This window comes from Puma concolor, chromosome D3, assembly GCF_028749965.1.
Source record: "Puma concolor isolate L17-30 chromosome D3, mPumCon1.1.hap2, whole genome shotgun sequence".
NCBI classification, from domain to species: domain Eukaryota; kingdom Metazoa; phylum Chordata; class Mammalia; order Carnivora; family Felidae; genus Puma; species Puma concolor.
The window spans coordinates 29,470,773-29,490,911 of NC_141678.1; the positions used below are offsets into that span (position 1 = coordinate 29,470,773).

The window sequence follows — 20,139 nt, forward strand, 5'->3', positions numbered from 1 at the left end:
GTCATTGGTGGTGTTGACACTTGGTTTAATTTGAGGGAGTCAGGAGGGATCTTAATGTGTGGTGCTTTCCCCTGTTTGACACCCCTTTATGCTTTGTTAATCAACAGGAGCTTGAAGAAATCCGCAAATGTGGAATGAAAAACTTCCGTAACATCCAGGTTGATGAAGCTAATTTATTGACTTGGCAAGGGCTTATTGTTCCTGTGAGTATTGAACACTTCCACTTCTTATCAGATTATTCTTCAAGGTGATGTGTGTGCCGGGCTTACCTCCCTGCTCCCAAGTAGGCTCTTAGGTGAAGCAGCCAACAGAGGCACAGAGGCGGGCTGTCACTCTAGGGTATAATAAGGCAGGGACTCTAACTTCGGGTTCCTAAGTAGAATCCTGTCTTTGCAGTGGTTTTGTTAACATTCTGGGGGGCCCGAGTTTTCCACTTCTTTGGTTATCGGCCCAGGAAAGGAGCGTGTGTTTGTGCTCCTGTCTTCCCTGGCTTCTCTGTGTCTGGTCCCATTTGTCCAGACAGTGCTGCCTTCTCTGACCTCTCTTAGGAGATGGCGGACATTCCCATCTAGATCTTTTCTTTGCTTCCCCACCTGGTTTTGCATCTGGATGTCTAACCCTCTGGACCCTTGCGTTCCGGGCTTTATTCCTGGTCCCCTCCAATATGTGCCTGCCATTGGTCTCAAATCCCTTTGTCTAACAAGCCCACCTGGTCCCCTCACCCAGTGTCTTGTCTGGGGCCTCTGCTTCCACTGTCTGAACCCCACAGCTCATGCTCCCCCTGCCTCACGGACTTCTGCCTTCAGATAGGCTCAGGCTTGCTCCTGGCAAGGGCCTTCCTGTGGCCTTACTGTCCTCTCGATTTAGTGTCTGCTCTTTTTCCATCTTTTCATCTCCTCACCCCCCGAGTCTCCTTCTGTACTAACTCCAATTTGTAGTTCCAGTTTCTCCCACCCTCCTGGAACCACCTCACACTGAGCACATGGGCTCCCCTTTGTCCTCATGCCTCGGGCTCTACAGCCCTAGAGCCCACTTGCCTCCCCAGCCTTTGGAGCCCATGCGGTGTCCCAGCTCCTGTTTCTGTGACCTTGCGCCACTCACACCTGTCTTCCTGCTGCTTCCTCTGAGCTCTTAGGGACCTTGTTTAGTCTCTTGCCTATCTCTCATGCTGTTTCTTGGGGTCCCTGCATCTTCCAGCATCATAGCTTACTAGGTTATTACTGTACATGAAGGAGTCCTGTCCTTGCCTCTATTCTTGCCCTGTCTCCAGAGCCACACCATCTGTCTGTGACGTAGCCTACTTGGACACCGTGTGCCTTCTAGTCTCCCTGGCTCCCAACCGGGACTTCTGCATGAGTGCCCCCTTCCTTCCTGTTCTTCTACCTCTACTGCTTCCTCTTTTCATCCCCACTTTCCCTGTGAGCCTCAGGCCCTTCTCCTGTGCCTGTCCCTGCCCTACCCTATTGTATAGACTCTTTCCTTGTGGGCAGAGTGGCTACTTTGCCAAAGCAGAACATGGAACATGCTTACTGTAGATATTTTCTTCTTAATGCTGGTTACAGATCATGCCTTTTTAAAAGAGACACAACAGTAGATATTGGATTTCTGCTTTATTTTCATAACCATTTGGATAAGTAAGGAAAGATATGCTTTTGTAGCATTTCAGTACACACTCAAAAATTTTAAACCTGGGAGTATCCAGTCTGGCTTTGAGGATGAGTCCTTTAGATTTCTCCAGGCTTGGCGATGGTGGGGCTCAGGGCACAGTATATATAGATGGTGGAGGAGCCTCTGGCTGGGAAGGTTCAGCCGGTGACCTCTGGCCTTGTCTGCTGTAGAGAACTGTTAGGTGCTAAGTGGAAGGATGGCCAGGACCATATGACCTGTCTCTGGTGTCATGTTTGGTGGAGCCTGTGGAACGAGCTGTGGTCTCATAAGTCCCAAGGTGGAGAATGGCTGGTGGAATGTAGCGTGCTTGAGTCCAGGCTCTGGGGAGTGTCTAGGCCAAAGCCTTGCCTTTCATTTAGGGGAAGCTAGTGCCAGAGACAGTAGGCCATAGCTACTCTCTCCCCATTCCATTGCCTCTTCCCACCCCTCTCTTGTGTCCTTCAATTACTGCCCAGGGCTCCTGGCTTGGTGTGGGGAGCATTTCAAGGAAGCAGTTACGGTGCTCTTGGCAATTAACCCCTCCATGGCCCCCAGTCATACCCCACACCTGGGCCTCAGGTGTTCCTGCACCACAGGGGCTGGGGAGTCTTATACCTAGACTCACCTGGGGTCCACCCAACTGGGGTGAAAGCAGAGCCAGGCTGATAAAGACATAGTAGTCCAGAAGCATGCTTTGACCACAGGATCTGGTCCTACTTAGTTAAATAGTCCCTAGCTATAGCTCAGAGCAAGGACAGACTTGGACCCCCCAGAGAGGGAAAGTGAGCCGGGTGTGGTGCTACCTCGAGACACTTCATTGTTACCATGGCACTTCAGGCTTATTCCCCTTAAGTGCTTAATTTTATGTAGTTTTTTTTTTTTTTTCATTTGAAATTCAGAGGTAATGTCTAAGGAAGAAAAAAAATCCCATAAGCCTAACATAAAGAAATTCAGTAAGGTTTTGGGCACCTGCCCTTTAGAAACTGGAGGTATGGTGATGAGCCTTCTCGAATTTCTGACCCAATGAACATGTCCACTCTTAACCATTAGCAACTCCTCCCAACCTTTTTACATGCACTTTAAAAAAAAATTTTTTTTTTTTTAATATTTATTTTTGAGACAGAGAGACACAGAGCATGAGCGGGGAAGGGGCAGAGAGAGAGGGAGACACAGAATCCGAAGCAGGCTCCAGGCTTCAAGCTGTCAGCACAGAGCCCGATGCGGGGCTTGAACCCACGAACAGTGAGATCATGACCTGAGCCGAAGTCAGACACTTAACCGACTGAGCCACCCAGGCGCCCCGGCATGCAATTTTTAATGAACCATTTGGTAATTTCATAATTATTACATACTTTCATCATTTAGTCATTGCCTTGAAACTCTGTGAACATAATTTTTGATAACTGTACAAATCCCATAATATATTTATTCAATCATTCCTTTGATTTTGGCCATTTGGATTGTTGTTTTTCCAGTTTTAAAATAATTTATCCTTGAAAGGGGTGCCTGGCTGGCTCAGTCGGTGGAGCGTGTAACTCTTTTCTCAGGGTTGTGAGATTGAGCCCCACATTGGGTGTAGTTTTAAAAAGTTAATGGATTTTAAAAAATGTTTTTTAAGTGAAATAATTTGCCCAAGAACATCTTTATGTGAAAGTCTTAGTGTGCATCTTTATTTTATTTTTTATTTTCATTAATTAAAAAATTGTGTTTAGTGTTTATTTTTGAGAGAGAGAGAGAGAGAGAGAGAAGGAGCAGGGGAGGAGCAGAGAGAGAGAGAGACATAGAATCTGAAGCAGGCTCCAGGCTATGAGCTGTCAGCATAGAGCTGGACGAGGGGCTTGAAGTCATGAACCGTGAGATCATGACCTGAGCTGAAGTCACACGCTTAACCAGCCAAGCCACCCAGGTGCCCCTGTTTATTTTAGATTTGATTTTAAAATACAGCCTGACCAGAAGGAAGATTATATTATATATATCTATAAGCCTGTGTATCGTCAAGTTATCTCCTGGAAAGGTTGTGCCAATTTATATTCTCATGGCCACTGTCTGCAAAGTGCCTGCACATGTCCTTTGTATGTCATGAAGGTTGCTGGGTGTTATTAAAGGGGTTCTGAATGGCAGTACTTCAGCACCAGCCTGTGGGGTCCGATTGCCCCAGGTGAGAACCCCAGCCCTGCCCTAACTGGTTTGGGGATCTTTGGCAAGTTAGTTAATCAGTTTGTCCCAATATCCTTACATCTAAAAGGAGTACTTCATCTCACTGATTGTTGTAAAAGTTCAGTAAGTGCTTGTGCGTGAAGTGCTTAGTCTCTTCTATATTATTAAAGCCTTTGTGGGGTTGCCTGCAAAACTATTTGGCAGTTATGTAGTAAAGAGCCTGTGAAACAAGCATACAGAAAGAAATCATTGTTGCCAATTTGATAGGTGCAAAAGTACTCAATTGGATTTGTGTCTTGGTCCCATTCAGACTGTTACATAACCAGGAGCTGGTTAGTTTAGAACAACAGACAACAGAATTAAATATCTGAAAAAAATTAGTTTTCTGTATCTAGTTTATAACAACAGAAATTTATTTCTCATAGTTCTGAAGGCTGGGAGTTGGAGATCAGAGTGCCTGCCAGTCTGGTGAGAGCCTTGTTCCTGGTCACAGACTTGCCTTGCATCCTCACATGGCAGAAGGAGCAAGCTAGCTTTCTGGAGCCTCTCATAAGGCACTAATCCCATTCATGAGGGCTCTTCCCTAATGATCTAATAATTTCCTAAAGGCCCCACCTCCTAAGACCATCACCTTAGGCACTAGGTTTTCAATATATGAATTTTGGGCCGGCGCCTGGGTGGCTCAGTCGGTTAAGCATCCATTTTGGCTCAGGTCATGATCTCACGGGTCGTGAGTTTGGCCCTGCATCCAGTTGTGTGCTGACAGCTCAGAGCCTGGAGCCTACTTTGGATTCTGTCTCCCGCTCTCTGTGCCCCTCCCCTGCTTGCTCTGACTCTCTCTCAAAAACAAACATTAAAAAATTTTAAAAATATTATACACATGAATTTTGGGGCTATACAAACATTCAGACCATAGTAACATGCATTTATTTTTTTATTTTTTATTTTTTTAACGTTTATTTATTTTTGAGACAGAGAGAGACAGAGCATGAACGGGGGAGGGTCAGAGAGAGGGAGACACAGAATCTGAAACAGGCTCCAGGCTCTGAGCTGTCAGCACAGAGCCCGACGCGGGGCTCGAACTCACGGACTGCGAGATCATGACCTGAGCCGAAGTCGGCTGCTCAACCAACTGAGCCACCCAGGCGCCCCAATGCATTTTTAATTTTGTTATTGTAGTTGAAGGTTTTTCTTATTTATATTTCTGTAATCTGTTATCTTTTGGAGTTTTAGTGTGCTTCTTTGAATTGTACGAATTCTGTATATCAGTCCTTTGTTTCTGGGAAAAATACTGGGTTTTTTTGTTCATTCAAGAATTCTTGAAAGTTTCTTTTAAATTAAAAAAAAATGCTTCATTTTTTTAAATTGTAAAATATACAACATAAAATTTATCTTTTTGTTTGAGAGTGGGGGGAGGGGCAGAGAGAGAGGGAGAGAGAATCTCTAGCAGACTCCTCACTGTCAGTGCCTTAATCTCGGCGCCTGATGTGGGGCTCTGTCCCACAAACCATGAGATCATGACTTGAGAGGAGATCAAGAGTTGGATGCTTAAGTGACTGAGTCACCCAGGCGCCCCTCCATTGTGGTTTTGATTTGCTTTTTCCTCGTGACTATGAATGTTGAACATCTTTTCATGTGCTTATTGGCCATTTGTATATGTTCTTTGGGTAACATATTTATTTCTGTTAATTCAAGCAAGGCCTTTGTCCTCTTTCTTTTTTTAAAGAGCAATTTTAGCTTCACAGCAAAATTAAGAGAAGAGTATAGAGATTTCCTACATATCTCCCTGGCCCCATGCATGCATAGCCTCCCCCATTATGGACATTCCCTACCAGAATGGTACATTTGTTAAAATTGTACAACAGCCTACAACTGACATCGTCATCATCACCTAAAGCTCATAGTTTACATTAGTGTTCACTGTAGGTGCTGTATGTTCTGTGAGTTTGGGAAAATGTATGATGGCATGTATCCATTGTTACAGTATCATACAGAGTATTTTCACTGTCCTGAAATCCTCTGTGTTCTACTTACACATTCTTCCCTGCCCTTCTCCCCTCGCTACCACCCTACCCCAGCAACCACTAATTTTTTTCTTGTCTTCATACTTTTGCCTTTTCCAGAATGGCATTTGTTTGGAATCATACAGCGTGTAGTCTTTTTCAGACTGGCTTCTTTCAGTTATAGTAATATACAGTACATTTAAGTTTCCTCCTTGTCTTTTCATGGCTTGACAGCTCCTTTTTAGCATGGAGTAATATTTTGCTGTCTGGATGGACCACAGTTTGTCTGCTCACCTACTGAAGGGCATCTTGTCTGCTTCTAGGTTTTGGCAATTATGAATAAAGTGGCCATAAACATTTTTAGTTGGGTGTTGGTCTTCTCCTTGTTTTTGAGTTGTAGGAATTCTTTATACATTTTAGATATTAGACTGTTATCAGATACATGATTTACAAATATTTTCTCCCATTTTGTGGACTGTCATTTCACACTTTTAAAAAAATTTATATTTAGTTTTGAGAGAGAGAGACAGAGCACAAGTGGGAGAGGGGCAGAGAGAGAGGGAGACACAGAATCCAAAGCAGGCTCTAGGCTCCAAGCTGTCAGCACAGAGCCAGATGCCAGGCTTGAACTCATGAACCATGGGATCATGACCTGAGCCGAAGTTGGATGCTTAACCCACTGAGCCACCCAAGCGCCCTTCCTTTCACACTCTTGAGAGTGTCTTTCTCTCTCTCTCTCTCTCTCTTTTTTAATTCAACTGCTAGTTGATACACAGTGTTAACATTAGTTTCCGGTTGGATAGTGTCCTTTGAACAAAAGTTTTTAATTTTAATGAAGTCCATTTTATCTCTTTTTTTCTTTTGTTGCCTGTGCTTTGGGGCTCATATTTAAGAAATCCAAGTCATGTAGGTCTTCTTGGTCCCCCCCCCCCCCCAAAGTTTATCTATTTTTGAGAGAGAGAGTGAAAGAGCACCCACACTCGTGATGGGGGAGGGGCAGAGATAGAGGAAGAGAGAATTCCAAACAGGTCCTCAGCTATCAGCATGGAGCACAACGTGGGGCTTGAACCCACAAACCATGAGATCACGACCTGAGCCGAAACCAAGAGTTGGACACTTAACTGATTGAGTCATCCAGGTGCCCCTTTTGTTTGTTTGTTTGTTTGTTTGTTTAAGTAGGCTCTATACCCAATGTGGGGCTTGAACTCACAACCCTGAGATCAAGAGCCTCATGCTCTACCAACTGAACCAGCCAGCCCCCACCCCCTTTTGATCTTGGTTGGCATCTTTGTCAAAAATCAGTTGAACATACATGTGAGGGTTTATTCCTGAGCTCTCAGCTGTGTTCTGTTGGTCTGTATGTCTTTTTGCCAGACACTGTTTTGGTTACTGTAGCTTTGTCGTAAGTTTTGAAATAGGAAGTGTGAGTCCTCCATCCTCCAACTTTGGTCTTTTTTTTCCTTCCTTCCTTCCTTCCTTCCTTCCTTCCTTCCTTCCTTCCTTCCTTCCTTCCTTCCTTCCTCCCTCCCTCCCTCCCTCCCTCCCTCCCTCCCTCCCTCCCTCCCTCAACTCTACCCATAATGTGTAGCTCAAACTCACGACCTCAAGGTCAAGAGTCCCATGCTCTACCAACTGAGCCAGCCAGTCACCCCTTTGGTCTTCAAGATTTTTTTGGCTATTCAAGGTTCCTTGAGATCCCGTATGAATTTTAGGATGGGTTTTTCCATTTCGCAGAAATAAATCTTGGGATTTTGGTAGAGTTCACATTGAATCTTTGGGTGGTATTGTCATCTGAATATTAAGTATTCGAATCCGTAAACCCAGGATGTCTTTTCGTATATTTAGGCCTTTAATTTCTTTCAGCAGTGTTTTGTAATTTTCAGTGTGTAAGTCTTATGCTTCTGTATTAGCACAGACATGATCTTCCTTCCGACATATCTTTAGGTCAACAGTAGCCTAATGTTACATTATAATGCCTGTATCACTTACCTCACTTCATCTCATCATGTAGGTATTTTATTGTCTCACATCATCACCAGAAGAAGAGTACTGTACAGTAAGATATTTTGAGTGAGACCACATTCACATAACTCTTATTATAGTATATATGTAGTGTTATAATTGTTCTACTTTTTTATTGTCAGTCTCTTACTGTGCTTAATTTATAAATTAAACTTTATCATAGGTATGTATGTGTGGGAAAAACATAGTATATATAGGATTTGGTACTATCTGTGGTTTCAGATATCCATTGTGGGTCTTAGAAAGTATACCCTGCGAATAAAGGAGAGCTACTGTACGTTAACTCTATTGGATCAGGACTCCACCTTATGATCTCATGTAACTTTAATTGCTCGCTGACCCCAAATATAGTCACACTGGGGGTTAGGGCTTCAGTATATGAATTTAGAGGGAACACATTCAGTCTGTAACTAAGTCTCCTTGGTTAAATTTGTTTCTAGGTATTTTATTCTTTACAATGTTATTTTTGTTTTTGGTTTTTTTTTTTTGTTTGTTTTTTTTAAATTTTTTTTTCTCAACGTTTTTATTTATTTTTGGGACAGAGAGAGACAGAGCATGAACGGGGGAGGGGCAGAGAGAGAGGGAGACACAGAATCGGAAACAGGCTCCAGGCTCCGAGCCATCAGCCCAGAGCCTGACGCGGGGCTCGAACTCACGGACCGCGGGATCGTGACCTGGCTGAAGTCGGACGCTTAACCGACTGCGCCACCCAGGCGCCCTACAATGTTATTTTGAATGGTTTTGTTAGTTTCTTTTTTGGACTATTCATTGTATATAGAAATACAGCTGATATTTTTGTGTTGCTTTTGTATCTTCCAGTTTTGCTGAATTCATTTGTTAAAAATTTTTATTTATTTATTTTGAGAGAGTATGTGTGCATGTCAGTGAGCAGGGGAGGGGCAGAGAGAGGGAAGAAGGGAGAATTCCAAGCAGGCTCTGCATTAACTTCCAGTGGAAGCAGGGGTTGCTCCCACAAACCACAAGATCATGACCTGAGCTGAAATCAAGAGTCAGATGCTTAACCAACCGAGCCACCTAAGCAACCCTCATTTATTAGTTCTAATAGCTTGTGTGTGTATTTGTGGAATCTTTAGGGTTTTCTATGTATAAAATCAGGTCCTCTCTGAATAAAGGTAGTTTTATATCTTCCATTTCAATTTGGATATCTTTTGCTTCTTGCCTAATTGTCCTGGTTAGAGACCCCAATACTTTGTTGAATAGAAGTGATAAAAGCAAGCATCCATGTCTTATTTCTGATTTTAGGGGAGAAACTTTCAGACTTTCACCAATTGAGTATGATGTTGGCTGTAGCTTTTTTATATGTAGCTTTTGTTGAGTTCAAGACCTAGTTTATAAAGTGTTTTTATTATGAAAGTGTGTTTTGTCAAATGGTTTTTCTGCATCACTTGAGATGATTGTGATTTTTTTTTCCTTTATTCTATTAATGTGGTATATGACACTGATTGATTTTTGTATATTTAGGTATCCTTGCATTCCTAGGATAAATCCCAAATGGTCATGGTGAATAATCGTTTTAATATGCTACTGAATTCAGTTTGCTAGTGTTTTGTTGAGGAGTTTGGCTTAAAATTCGTAAGATTTTGTAAATTTCTTGTAGTGTCTTTGTCTGGCTTCACTGTTAGGCTGATGCTGGCCTTATAGAATGAGTTATGAAGTGTTCACTCCTCTTTGGGAGAGTTATAGAAGGATCTGTGCTAATTCTTTACACATTTGGTACAATTCATCAGTAAAACCATCTGATTCAGCACTCTTGAGGGGAGGTTTTTGGTTACTGATTCAATCTCTTTAGTCATTATAGATCTAGTTAGATTCTTCTTGGTTCAGTTTTAGCAGATTGATTATTTCTAGGAGTTTGTCCATCTCATCTAAGTTATCTAATTTGTTGGTGTACCCAATTGTTTATATTACTCTCATATAATCTTTGTTATTTCTGTAAAATTGGGAGTAATGTCTCCACTTTAATTTCTGATTTTAGTAATAGGAGTCTCCTCTCTTTTTCCTGAGTCTAGGCAAAGGTTTGTCAGTTTTTCATTGATCTTTTCAAAGAACCAACTTTTGCTTTCATTGATTTTTCTCTGTTGTTTTTCTACTTTTTAGAACATTTTTTTAAATGTTTATTTATTTTTGAGAGAGACAAAGAGAGTGTGAATGGCAGAGGGGCAAAGAGAGCCAGAGACACAGAATCCGAGGCAGGCTCCAGGTTCTGAGCTGGCATCACAAAGCCTGACGCAGGGCTCGAACTCAAGAGCTGTGAGATCATGCCCTGAGTCGAAGTCAGACACTTAACCAACTGAGCCTCCCAGGCGCCCCTCTATTCTGTTTTATTTATCTCTTCTATAATTGTTGTTATTAACTTCTTTCTGCTGGCTTTGGGTTTAGTTTGCTCTTCCTTTCTTTTCCTCATGTCTTATGATGTCAAGTTAGATTATTGATTTGAGATCTTTCTCTATTGTTCTTATAGCTGTAAATTTCCTTCTGAGCACTATTTTCACTGCATCCCGTAAGTTTTTACTTGTTGTGCTTTAAATTTCATTCATCTCAAGGTATTTTCTAATTTCCCTTGTGACTTTTTTTCTTTAACCGGGTCAAGAAAATAAACATATTTTTTTAATATGTTTAATTTCTGGGTGGCTCAGTCAGTTGAACGTCTGACTTCACCTCAGGTCATGATCTTGTGGTTCGGGAGTTTGAGCCCTATATCAGGCTTGCTTTTGTCAGTGCAGAGCCAGCTTCGGATCCTCTGTTCCCCTTTCTCTGCCCAACTCTTTCTCTGCCCTTCCCCCTCTTGTGCGCGCGTGCGCGCTCTCTCTCTCTCTCTCTCTCTCTCTCTCTCTCTCTCTCACACACACACACACACTCTCTCTCTCTCCCCCTCTCTCTCTCAATAAAAATTAGGGGCGCCTGGGTGGCGCAGTCGGTTGAGCGTCCGACTTCAGCCAGGTCACGATCTCGTGGTCCGTGAGTTCGAGCCCCGCGTCGGGCTCTGGGCTGATGGCTCAGAGCCTGGAGCCTGTTTCCGATTCTGTGTCTCCCTCTCTCTCTGCCCCTCGCCCGTTCATGCTCTGTCTCTCTCTGTCCCAAAAATAAATAAACGTTGAAAAAAAAAATTAAAAATTAAAAAAAAATTATGTTTAATTTCCAGGACACCTGGGTGGCTCAGTTGGTTGAGCATCTGACTTTGGCTCAGGTCATAATCTGCCGCCTTGTGGGTTTGAGCCTCACGTTGGGGTCTGCATTGATGGCTCTGAGCCTGCTTCAGAGCCTGCTTCAAATCCTCTGCTCCCCTCTCTGCCCCTCCCTCTGCTTGTGCTCTCTCTTCTTTCTCTCAAAAATAAACATTAAACATTTAAAAAAAAAATAACATATACACATATAAAATAATTTATATATACATATAAATATATATATATAAATATATATATATATATATATATATATATATATGTATGTTTAATTTTCTGGGTGTCTGGGTGGCTCAGTCAGTTAAGTGTCCAACTCTTGATTCAGCTTAGCTCATGATCTCACGGTTTGTGAGATCAAGCCCTGCATCCAGGCTCCTTGCTCACAGTGTTGGAGCCTGCTTGGGATTCTCTCTCCCTCCCTCCCTCTCTCTCTCCCTCTGCCCCTTCCCTGCTCATGAGCAGGTATGTGCTCTCTCTCTCTTTCTCAAAATAAATAAACATGTAAAGAAAAGAGTATGGGGGTGCCTGGGTGGCTCAGTTTGGTTAAGTGTCCAATTTTGGCTCAGGTCATGATCTTGTGGTTCATGAGTTCAAGCCCTGCATTGAGGTCTGTGCTGACAGCTCAGAGCCTGGAGCCTGCTTCAGATTCTGTGTGTGTGTGTGTGTGTGTGTCTCTCTCTCTCTCTCTCTCTGCACCTCCCTGCTCATGCTCTGTCTCTGTCTATCTCTGAAAAATAAACAAACATTAAAAAAATAAAGAGTATGTTTAATTTCCACATATTTGTGAGTTTTCTGGTTTTCCTTTCATTTTTGACTTCTAGTTGCATTCCATGCTGGCCAGAAAAGATACTTTGTGTGATTTCAATCTTTCAAAATTTATTTAAAGACTTATTTTGTGACCTAACGTGGATTATTGTGGAAGATGTTTCATAAGCACTTGAAGAATGTGTATTCTGCTATTATTAGATGGAGTGTTCTGTATATGTTAGGTCTAATTGGTTGTTCAAGTATTCCATTTCCTTGTTGATCTTTTCTGTTGTTCTGTTATTGAAAATGGGATACTGAAATCCCCAAATATTATTTAAAACTTGTATTTCTTCCTTCACTCTGTCAATTTTTGCTTCATGTATTTTGGTTTATGTTTGTTGTCTATAGGTTTATAATTTTTGTATCCTCTTGATGGATTGAGCCTTTATCAATATATAATATCCTTCGTTATAATCCTTTTTACTTAAAAAATCTGTCTTGTCTGATAATAATATAGTCATCTTTTGGTTATTAATTGCGTGGAATATCTTTTGCATCTTTTACTTTTAACTTTATGTCTTTGTATAGCAAGTGTCTTGTAGTCAGCATATAGATGAATTGCATTTTCTTATCCATTCTGTCAATCTCTTGTCTTTTATTTATTATTATTACTACTACTACTATTATTATTATTATTATTATTATTATTAAGAGAGTGCACAAACAGGGAAGGGGCAGAGAGCGAGGAAAAAAAGAATCCCAAGCAGGCACTGCACTGTCCACACAGAGCCCAGTGTGCAAGCTCAAACCTGCGGTCCAATTACTCTACTGAAGTTTTCATTTCATTATTGTGCTATTCAGCTTTAAAATTTGTTTTCCTTGAACCCACGAGCTGCAAGATCATGACCTGAGCTGAAATCAAGAGTCATATGCTTAACTGACTGAGCCACCCAGGTGTCCCAATCTCTTTTATTAAGTATTATATATATATATATATATATATATATATATATATATGTGTGTGTGTGTGTATATGGCAATATATATATGGCAATATATATATATGTGTATATATATATAGTTGATCTATAAATGTGTGTATATATATATATATATATATATATATATATATATATATATAGTTGATCTTTCATACTGTTTTGATTCCCTTCTTTCTTTATATATACTTACTATTTTCTTAGAGGTTACCTTGGGGATTGCAATTAACATCTTAATCTTTTAACAACTTAGTTTGAATAATATCAACTTAATTTCAGTAGTATTCAAGCACTTTGCTCCTATACATCTCCATTACCTCCCATTCTTATATTGTTATTGTCAGGAAGAGCAGCTACAAACCTAGAGTGCAATAATCTATAACATTAGCTTTTATATTTTTCTGTGTAGTTACATTTATTATTGTTCTTTATTTCTTCATATGGCTTTAAATTACTGTCCTTTCATTTAGCTTGAAGGGTGGGTTCTTGTTTGTATTTCTTTTAGGGAAAGTGATAATTCAGGGTTTTTTTCTTAAGTTTATTGACTGATTGATTGAAAGAGCACGAGAGAGAAAGAGAGGGAGAGAGACAATGCATGTGCGCGAGCAGGGGAAGAACAGAGAGGGAGAGAGAATCCCAAGCAGGGTCCGCACTGTCAGGGGCTCAGTCTCATAAACTCATGAGATCGTGACCTGAGCTGAAACCAAGAATCAGTTGCTTAATACACTGAGCCACCCAGGTGCCCCTCTCAATTTTTATTTGGGAATATTTTAATTTCTCGTTCATTTTTGGAGGATAGTTTTTGCTGATGGTCTTTTCATCCCCTTGAATATGTTATTCCACTGCCTTCTGGCCTCTGTGGTTTCTGGTGAGAAACCATTTGTTTGTCTTACTGAAGATCCAGACATATCACTTGTCTTTTATGGCTTTCAAGATTATCTCTTTGGTGATTTGACTATGTGTCTTGGTATGGATCTCTCTGAGTTGATTCTGCTTGGAGTTCATTAAGCTTCTTGGATGTGTAGATTAATCTTTCATGGAACTTGGGAAGTTTTTGCTCATTATTTTTTCAAATATTCTTTCTGCCCCTTTTTTCTTTCCTAGCCTGCTGGGGCTCCCATAATGTATATGTTAGTCTTCTTGATGGTGTCCCATATATCCCTAAGCTTTGTTCACTCTTCCTTATTCCTTTTTCTTTCTGGTCCACAGACTGGATAATTTCAGTTTTTCTAACTTTAGGTGATTCTTTCTTAGTCTTCCTTCTGCTTACTCAAACCTACTGTCCAATTACTCTACTGAAGTTTTCATTTCACTTATTGTGCTATTTAGCTTTAAAATTTGTTTCCCGGGGCGCCTGGGTGGCGCAGTCGGTTAAGCGTCCGACTTCACCCAGGTCACGATCTTGCGGTCCGTGAGTTCGAGCCCCGCGTCGGGCTCTGGGCTGATGGCTCAGAGCCTGGAGCCTGTTTCCGATTCTGTGTCTCCCTCTCTCTCTGCCCCTCCCCCGTTCATGCTCTGTCTCTCTCTGTCCCAAAAATAAATAAACGTTGAAAAAAAAAAATTAAAAAAAAAAATAAATAAAATTTGTTTCCCTTTTACAATTTCTGTCTATTGGCGTTCTCATTTTGTTCAGACATCATTTTCCTGGTTTTATTTAGCTCTTTGTCCGCTATTTCCTTTGCTTCTTTGAGCATGTTTTAGACTGTTGATTTTAATTCTTTGTCTAGTAAGCCCAGTGTTTAGACTTCCTCAGGAGTGGTTTCTGTTGATTTATTTTATTCCTTTAAATGGGTTATAATTGGGGCTCCTGGCTGGCTCAGTTGGTAGAGCATGCGACTCTTGATCTTGGGGTTGTAAGCTCAAGTTCCATGTTGAATATAAAGATTACTTAAAAATCTTAGGGTCGCCTGGGTGGCTTACCTCGCATCTGACTTCAGCTCAGGTCATGATCTCATGATTTGTGAGTTTGAGCCCCGCATTGGGCTATCTGCTCTCGGCACAGAGCCTGCTTCAGGTCCTCTGACCCTCTCTCTCTCTGCTCCTCCCCCACTTGCACGTGCTGTCTCTTTCAAAATAAATAAATGTTAAGGTTTTTTAAAGTTTATTTATTTTGTGAGAGAGGGCGTATGTGTGCGTGAAGGAGGGGGAGAGAGAATCCCAAACAGGCTCCGTGCTGTCAGCGCAGAGCCCACCGCGGTGCTCCATCCCACAAACTGAGAGATAATGACCTGAGCTGAAATGAGGATTTGGACACTTTACTGACTGAGCCACCCAGGAGTCCCTTTATTTATTTATGTTTAGAGTTTATTTATTTTGAGAGAGAGTGTGTGCGAGCATCCACAAGCAAGGGAGGGGCAGAGCGATAGGGAGAGAAAATCCCAGGCAGGCTCCATATTCGGCACAGAGCCCACCGTGGGTCTTCATCTCCTGATCATGAGGTCACAACCTGAGCAGATAACAAGAGTCAGACACTTAACCAACTGAGCCACCCTGGCGTGCCCCTAAAGATTTTATTTTTAAGTTATCTCTACACCCAACATGGGGCTTGAATTTACAACCCCAAGATCATGTGCTCTACTGACAGAGCCAGCCAGGCGCCCGTCTTTTTCTTTGTATACTTTGTGGTTGTTGTTGTTGTTATTGAAAACTGGACATTTGAATATTGTAATCTGGAATCAGATTCTCCCTCTTGCCCAAGGTTTGCTGGTTTGTTTGTTTGAAAAAAAGTTTTTATTTTTTTTTTTATTTTTTTTTTTTAATTTTTTTTTTCAACGTTTATTTATTTTTGGGACAGAGAGAGACAGAGCATGAACGGGCGAGGGGCAGAGAGAGGGAGACACAGAATCGGAAACAGGCTCCAGGCTCTGAGCCATCAGCCCAGAGCCCGACGCGGGGCTCGAACTCACGGACCATGAGATCGTGACCTGGTTGAAGTCGGACGCTTAACCGACTGCGCCACCCAGGCGCCCCGAAAAAAAAGTTTTTTTAATGTTTATTTTTGAGAGAGAGACAGAGAATGAACAGGGGAGGAGCAGAGAGAGAGGGAGACACAGAATCTGAAGCAGGCTCCAGGCTCTGAGCTGTCAGTACGGAGCCTGATGCAGGGCTCAAATCATGAACTGTGAGATCATGACCTGAGCTGAAGTCGGATGCTTAACTGACTGAGCCACCCAGGCACCCCTGTTTGTTTAATCTCTACACCCACCATGGGGATTGGACTCCTGACACCAGGATCAAGAGATGCGTGTTCTACTGACTGAGCGAGGCGCCCTGGGGTTTGCTATTCTTGATTGTTAAAGGTTTCACTTGTGTTCTACCAGTGTTTGAGCTGAAATTTCCTTGATGCCAGAAGCCTTAAAAAAAGAGTCTCGGTCTGTGCAGATTGGCTCTGTCTAGGGTAGTACTTCAACACAGAGCCAAGCCTTTACTTGTTGCTTGTGTTGAGGCTGTAGTTAGACAGTGGGTGAAAATTTCAGATCTTCTCAGGACTTTTCTGAGCATGTAGCCTGTTCGAGGCATGTGCATGGCTTTCTCAATTCCCCAGTATAGTTGAGCACTTTTGAATGTCCTAATTTCCCTAGATTTCTTCTTGGCTTTTCCTCCATTGCTTTAGGAAGTCTTAATCATTATCTTTTGCTCCAGGTGGCTTGTGTCTTACAATGTTTTTGAGCAGTGCCTATGATTTTTCACCCTGTGTGGATTCTGAGTTAGGCAAAACAGAGATGAGCACTGTGTGTCAGCGCCTCAGGTAGCCCCTGGACACGTTAGAACAGACAGACACAATAATTTGCAAGTAAGTTCTGCTCTGCTCCCTCTGGAGCCGGGGACCAGGGTCCCACACTGGAAACAGAGGCTGCCATCTGCAAGACTGTCTGTTGCCCAGCCTGGGAGGAGGTGGAGTAAGGGCAGGTAAAATTGCCACAAAAGCTTTCCCACCATTTTTCAGTTGCTTTTTTTCTTGATTCTTGGTTTATTTAGCTGCTGTAAACCTTGGACTGTTTTCCCAAGTTTTTACAAAATTGGTTCTGACAGTTTCTTGCATGCATTTTTTGTTTGGTTTTGTTTTGTTTTATGTTTCTGTGGAGGAATAGGAGTTTGGAGCTGCTTGCTTTGCCATTTTGTTGATGTTGCTCTCAAATCTTTTAATTTTAATCAGGAATGAGTGGATTTCATTAAAGGCCATATTACTTGTCAATTAAATTTTATGATATGGGTTTTCAAAGTGACCTGTTAATTAAATCTCTCTTCCCTTTCTGAATTAACCCCTCTTTCACTGTGGACTATTTTTTAAAATAATTCCATTGTATTAAGTTTACTAGTCTTTAGTGTTTTTTTTTATATGTGTTCATATGTGAGATTGGAATGTATTTTTTGTGTTCTAGTGGATTTGGGTAAGATGGTCATACTAGTTTTAGTATTATGAAGTAGACATTTCATTCTTTTTCTGTGTTGTGAATAGCTAATTTTTGCTTTCATGTTAATTTCTGTTTTTATGTTATGATGTCTTCTCTTTCCTTGGTGTTTGCTCTTTGTCCTTTTCTAATTTTGTGATTTGAGTGCTTAGTTCTTTAAGGCAGGAATTTATTCCATCTTGAGTTCCTTTCTTGCCTGGGCTACTCCTGTGCCATGTCATTGTCACCCTGAACTTATGGTGGTACTGCTGCTAGTTTTACCTTTTATTTAGAAGGTAAGATGTTCACAGGTGGAGACATTCCAGCAGTGACAGTAGTCTTCCTTCTAAGGGTCTGTGCCTCAGTTCCTCATCTGTAAAACTCATAAGTCCCTGCCTCTCACAGTGGGCAGGGGACTAAATAGGTTGATGGTGCTCCTGCAGGGCAGGCGCAGAACAAGTGTTTACTTCAGCCAATGTTGTGGTCAGTGCTCCAGTCAGCTGCCCTGAATGTCTTTGCCTCTGGGCTTCAGAACTGCAGACTTGTGAGTCATCTTTGTATCCCTGAGGCCTTGTATATCAAAGGCTGCCCCAAGAATTGTTTTTAAAATGAAATGAAGGCTCTCTGGAGAAGCCTTGTACTTCCTTGCTGTGCCCCCCCGCCAGCTGGTGGGAGAGGAAGTAGAGTCTCTCTGACATTGCAGTTTGTCCGGTCTCCGTGCTGGCTCCTGGGGCTCACTGCTGTCTCCTTTCAGTGCCCACACATACCAGGTTGTGGTGAACCCCTCCAGAATATTTTTGAGGATGGGCATCAGTTGCACTGATTAATGTCGTCTTTTGAAAACTGGAAGTACCTTTGTCTCTGTGCAAGCTTTTCCATTTCAGGAGTTCTTTGCAGAGCCTCACAGGCTTATCGTCAAATCTCCCTGACGTGTGCTGGATACCAGCCTCTTTTTTTTTTTTTTTTTAATGTTTATTTATTTTTGAGACAGTGAGAGACACGGCATGAGCAGGGAAGGGGCAGAGAGAGAGGGAGACACAGAATGTGAAGCAGGCTCCAGGCTCTGAGCTGTCAGCACAGAGCCCAACGCGGGGCTCGAACTCACGAACTGTGAGATCATGACCTGAGCCGAAGTCGGACGCTTAACTGACTGAGCCACCCAGGCGCCCCATATACCAGCCTCTTTTAAACAGCTTTGCTTCCTTGTTGTGTGGGCTACAGGTCAGTGCCCTCCACCAGTTGACCCTAAGTTGGGCTGTGGCTAGGGTACTCAAAACTAATTGTTGCATCAAATTCCTGTTAACTTTGAGAGAGAGACATCGCATTTTCTCAGGAACATGACCTCTATTCCTGCTTAGGAGGCTGCCCCTTCTGCTTAGGGTACTCATCTTCCTCCTCCTGAGTCTTCTCTGAAACTCCCCATCCCCTGGTCTTGGTGAATCTTACCCTTCTGTGTTCTCTTCAGTCACCATTTGTACTGGTGAGGTCACTTTTGACTCCCAAGTGAAGCCCCCAACTCAATTTAGCTTTGCAAAGGGAAAGTTACTGCACCTGACAAAATCTGATGGTGCATGCTCTGTGCTCTTAGCCGGTTAATCCAGCAACTCAGTGATGTGAGCAAGGACCTGAATTCTGCCTGTCCCTCTTCTCCTGACCTTGGTTCAATTCAGTCCAGCTTTTACCCAGCTGTCAGAAACTGCTGCAATACTGCAGACTCCTGCAGGGCCCCAGGGTCCAGGGTCGGAAGAGGACCTTCTCTTCCCTTCACTTCTCTGTCTCTTTGAACTGTTTATTTTGAGGTAATCATCGATTCTCATGTAATTATAATATAGAGAGATCGGCAGTACCCTTCACCTATTGCATAACCATAGCATCATATCATAACCAGAAAATTAAGTAATACAGTCCACTGACTTTATTCAGATTTCTCCAGTGTTAATATGTGTGTGTTTATGTCTGTGAAGTTTTATACCTGTAGTGTGATGTGACCAAGAGCAAAGACACCTATCCCAGAAGCTGCCCACAGGCCCCTCACATGTTATCCAGAACCAGGACACATGGCTTACCCCCACCCCACCCCATAGCAATCACTGGCTGAAGTAGGATAGTGCTGTCCAGTGGGGACATACTGTGAGCCACAGCTGTACTTTAAAATTTTCTAGTAGTCCCATTAAAATTTTTTAAAAATTCATTTGGGAGTTCATTTTGTAAATAGTTCATGTAATGCAATATATTTAAAATATCGTTCAACATATAATCAGCATCAATAATTATTACTGAAATATTTTGCATTCTTTTTTTTTTTTTTTTTTTTTTTAATACAAGATCTCAAGGGGGCACCTGGGTGGCTCAGTCGGTTGAGCATCCAACTTTGGCTGAGGTCATGATCTCGCGGTCTGTGAGTTTGAGCCCCGCGTCGGGCTCTGTGCTGACAGCTCAGAGCCTGGAGCCTGTTTCAGATTCTGTATCTCCCTCTTTCTCTCTCCTCCTCCGCTCATGCTCTGTCTCTCTCGTCTCAAAAATAAATAAACGTTAAAAAAAATTTTTTTTTAATAAAATAAACTAAATACAAGATCTCAGAAATCCAGGTGGTGTTTTGTACTCAGCACTTCTCAGCTCAGAAGAGTCACATTTCAAGTGCACAATAGCCACTAGCAGCTGGTGGCTACCTGTCGCACAGGTTTAGACCAGTCAGGATTTACCCCTGGGTCACAATGAGGGAGCAGTGTGACTGCATACAAAACCAGAAGTTTGCCAGCAAAGAAATGGGGGAATGCCTGTTGGCTGGACAGCCTGTTGGGGCCTGGTGTGACCCACCCATCATTGTGCCCCCTTCTATTTGGGCACTGCTCACAGTGTGACTTTTGCTGTATTGTGATATTGATATCTATCTCAGTGAGTTCTGATTCAGGTGGGAGCCTGAAATCTGTTTCCCTTCTACTTCCTGTGCCTAGCACCATGTGACACACAT

At 42.3% G+C, this 20,139-nt stretch overlaps 1 protein-coding gene across 3 annotated transcripts in view; it reads left to right on the forward strand.

Moving 5' to 3' along the window:
- The window catches only part of UBE2L3 (ubiquitin conjugating enzyme E2 L3), a 55,510-nt gene that overhangs the window by 15,495 nt on the left and 19,876 nt on the right, over window positions 1-20,139 (forward strand). For 2 of the 3 annotated variants that reach the window (XM_025933669.2, XM_086682351.1), the window contains exon 2: window positions 108-203. The exons of the other annotated variant lie outside the window; for it this stretch is intronic. In XM_025933669.2, coding sequence (XP_025789454.1) covers window positions 108-203 — 96 coding nt within the window. The remainder of the gene's footprint in view (window positions 1-107; window positions 204-20,139) is intronic. 3 annotated transcript variants of the gene reach the window in all.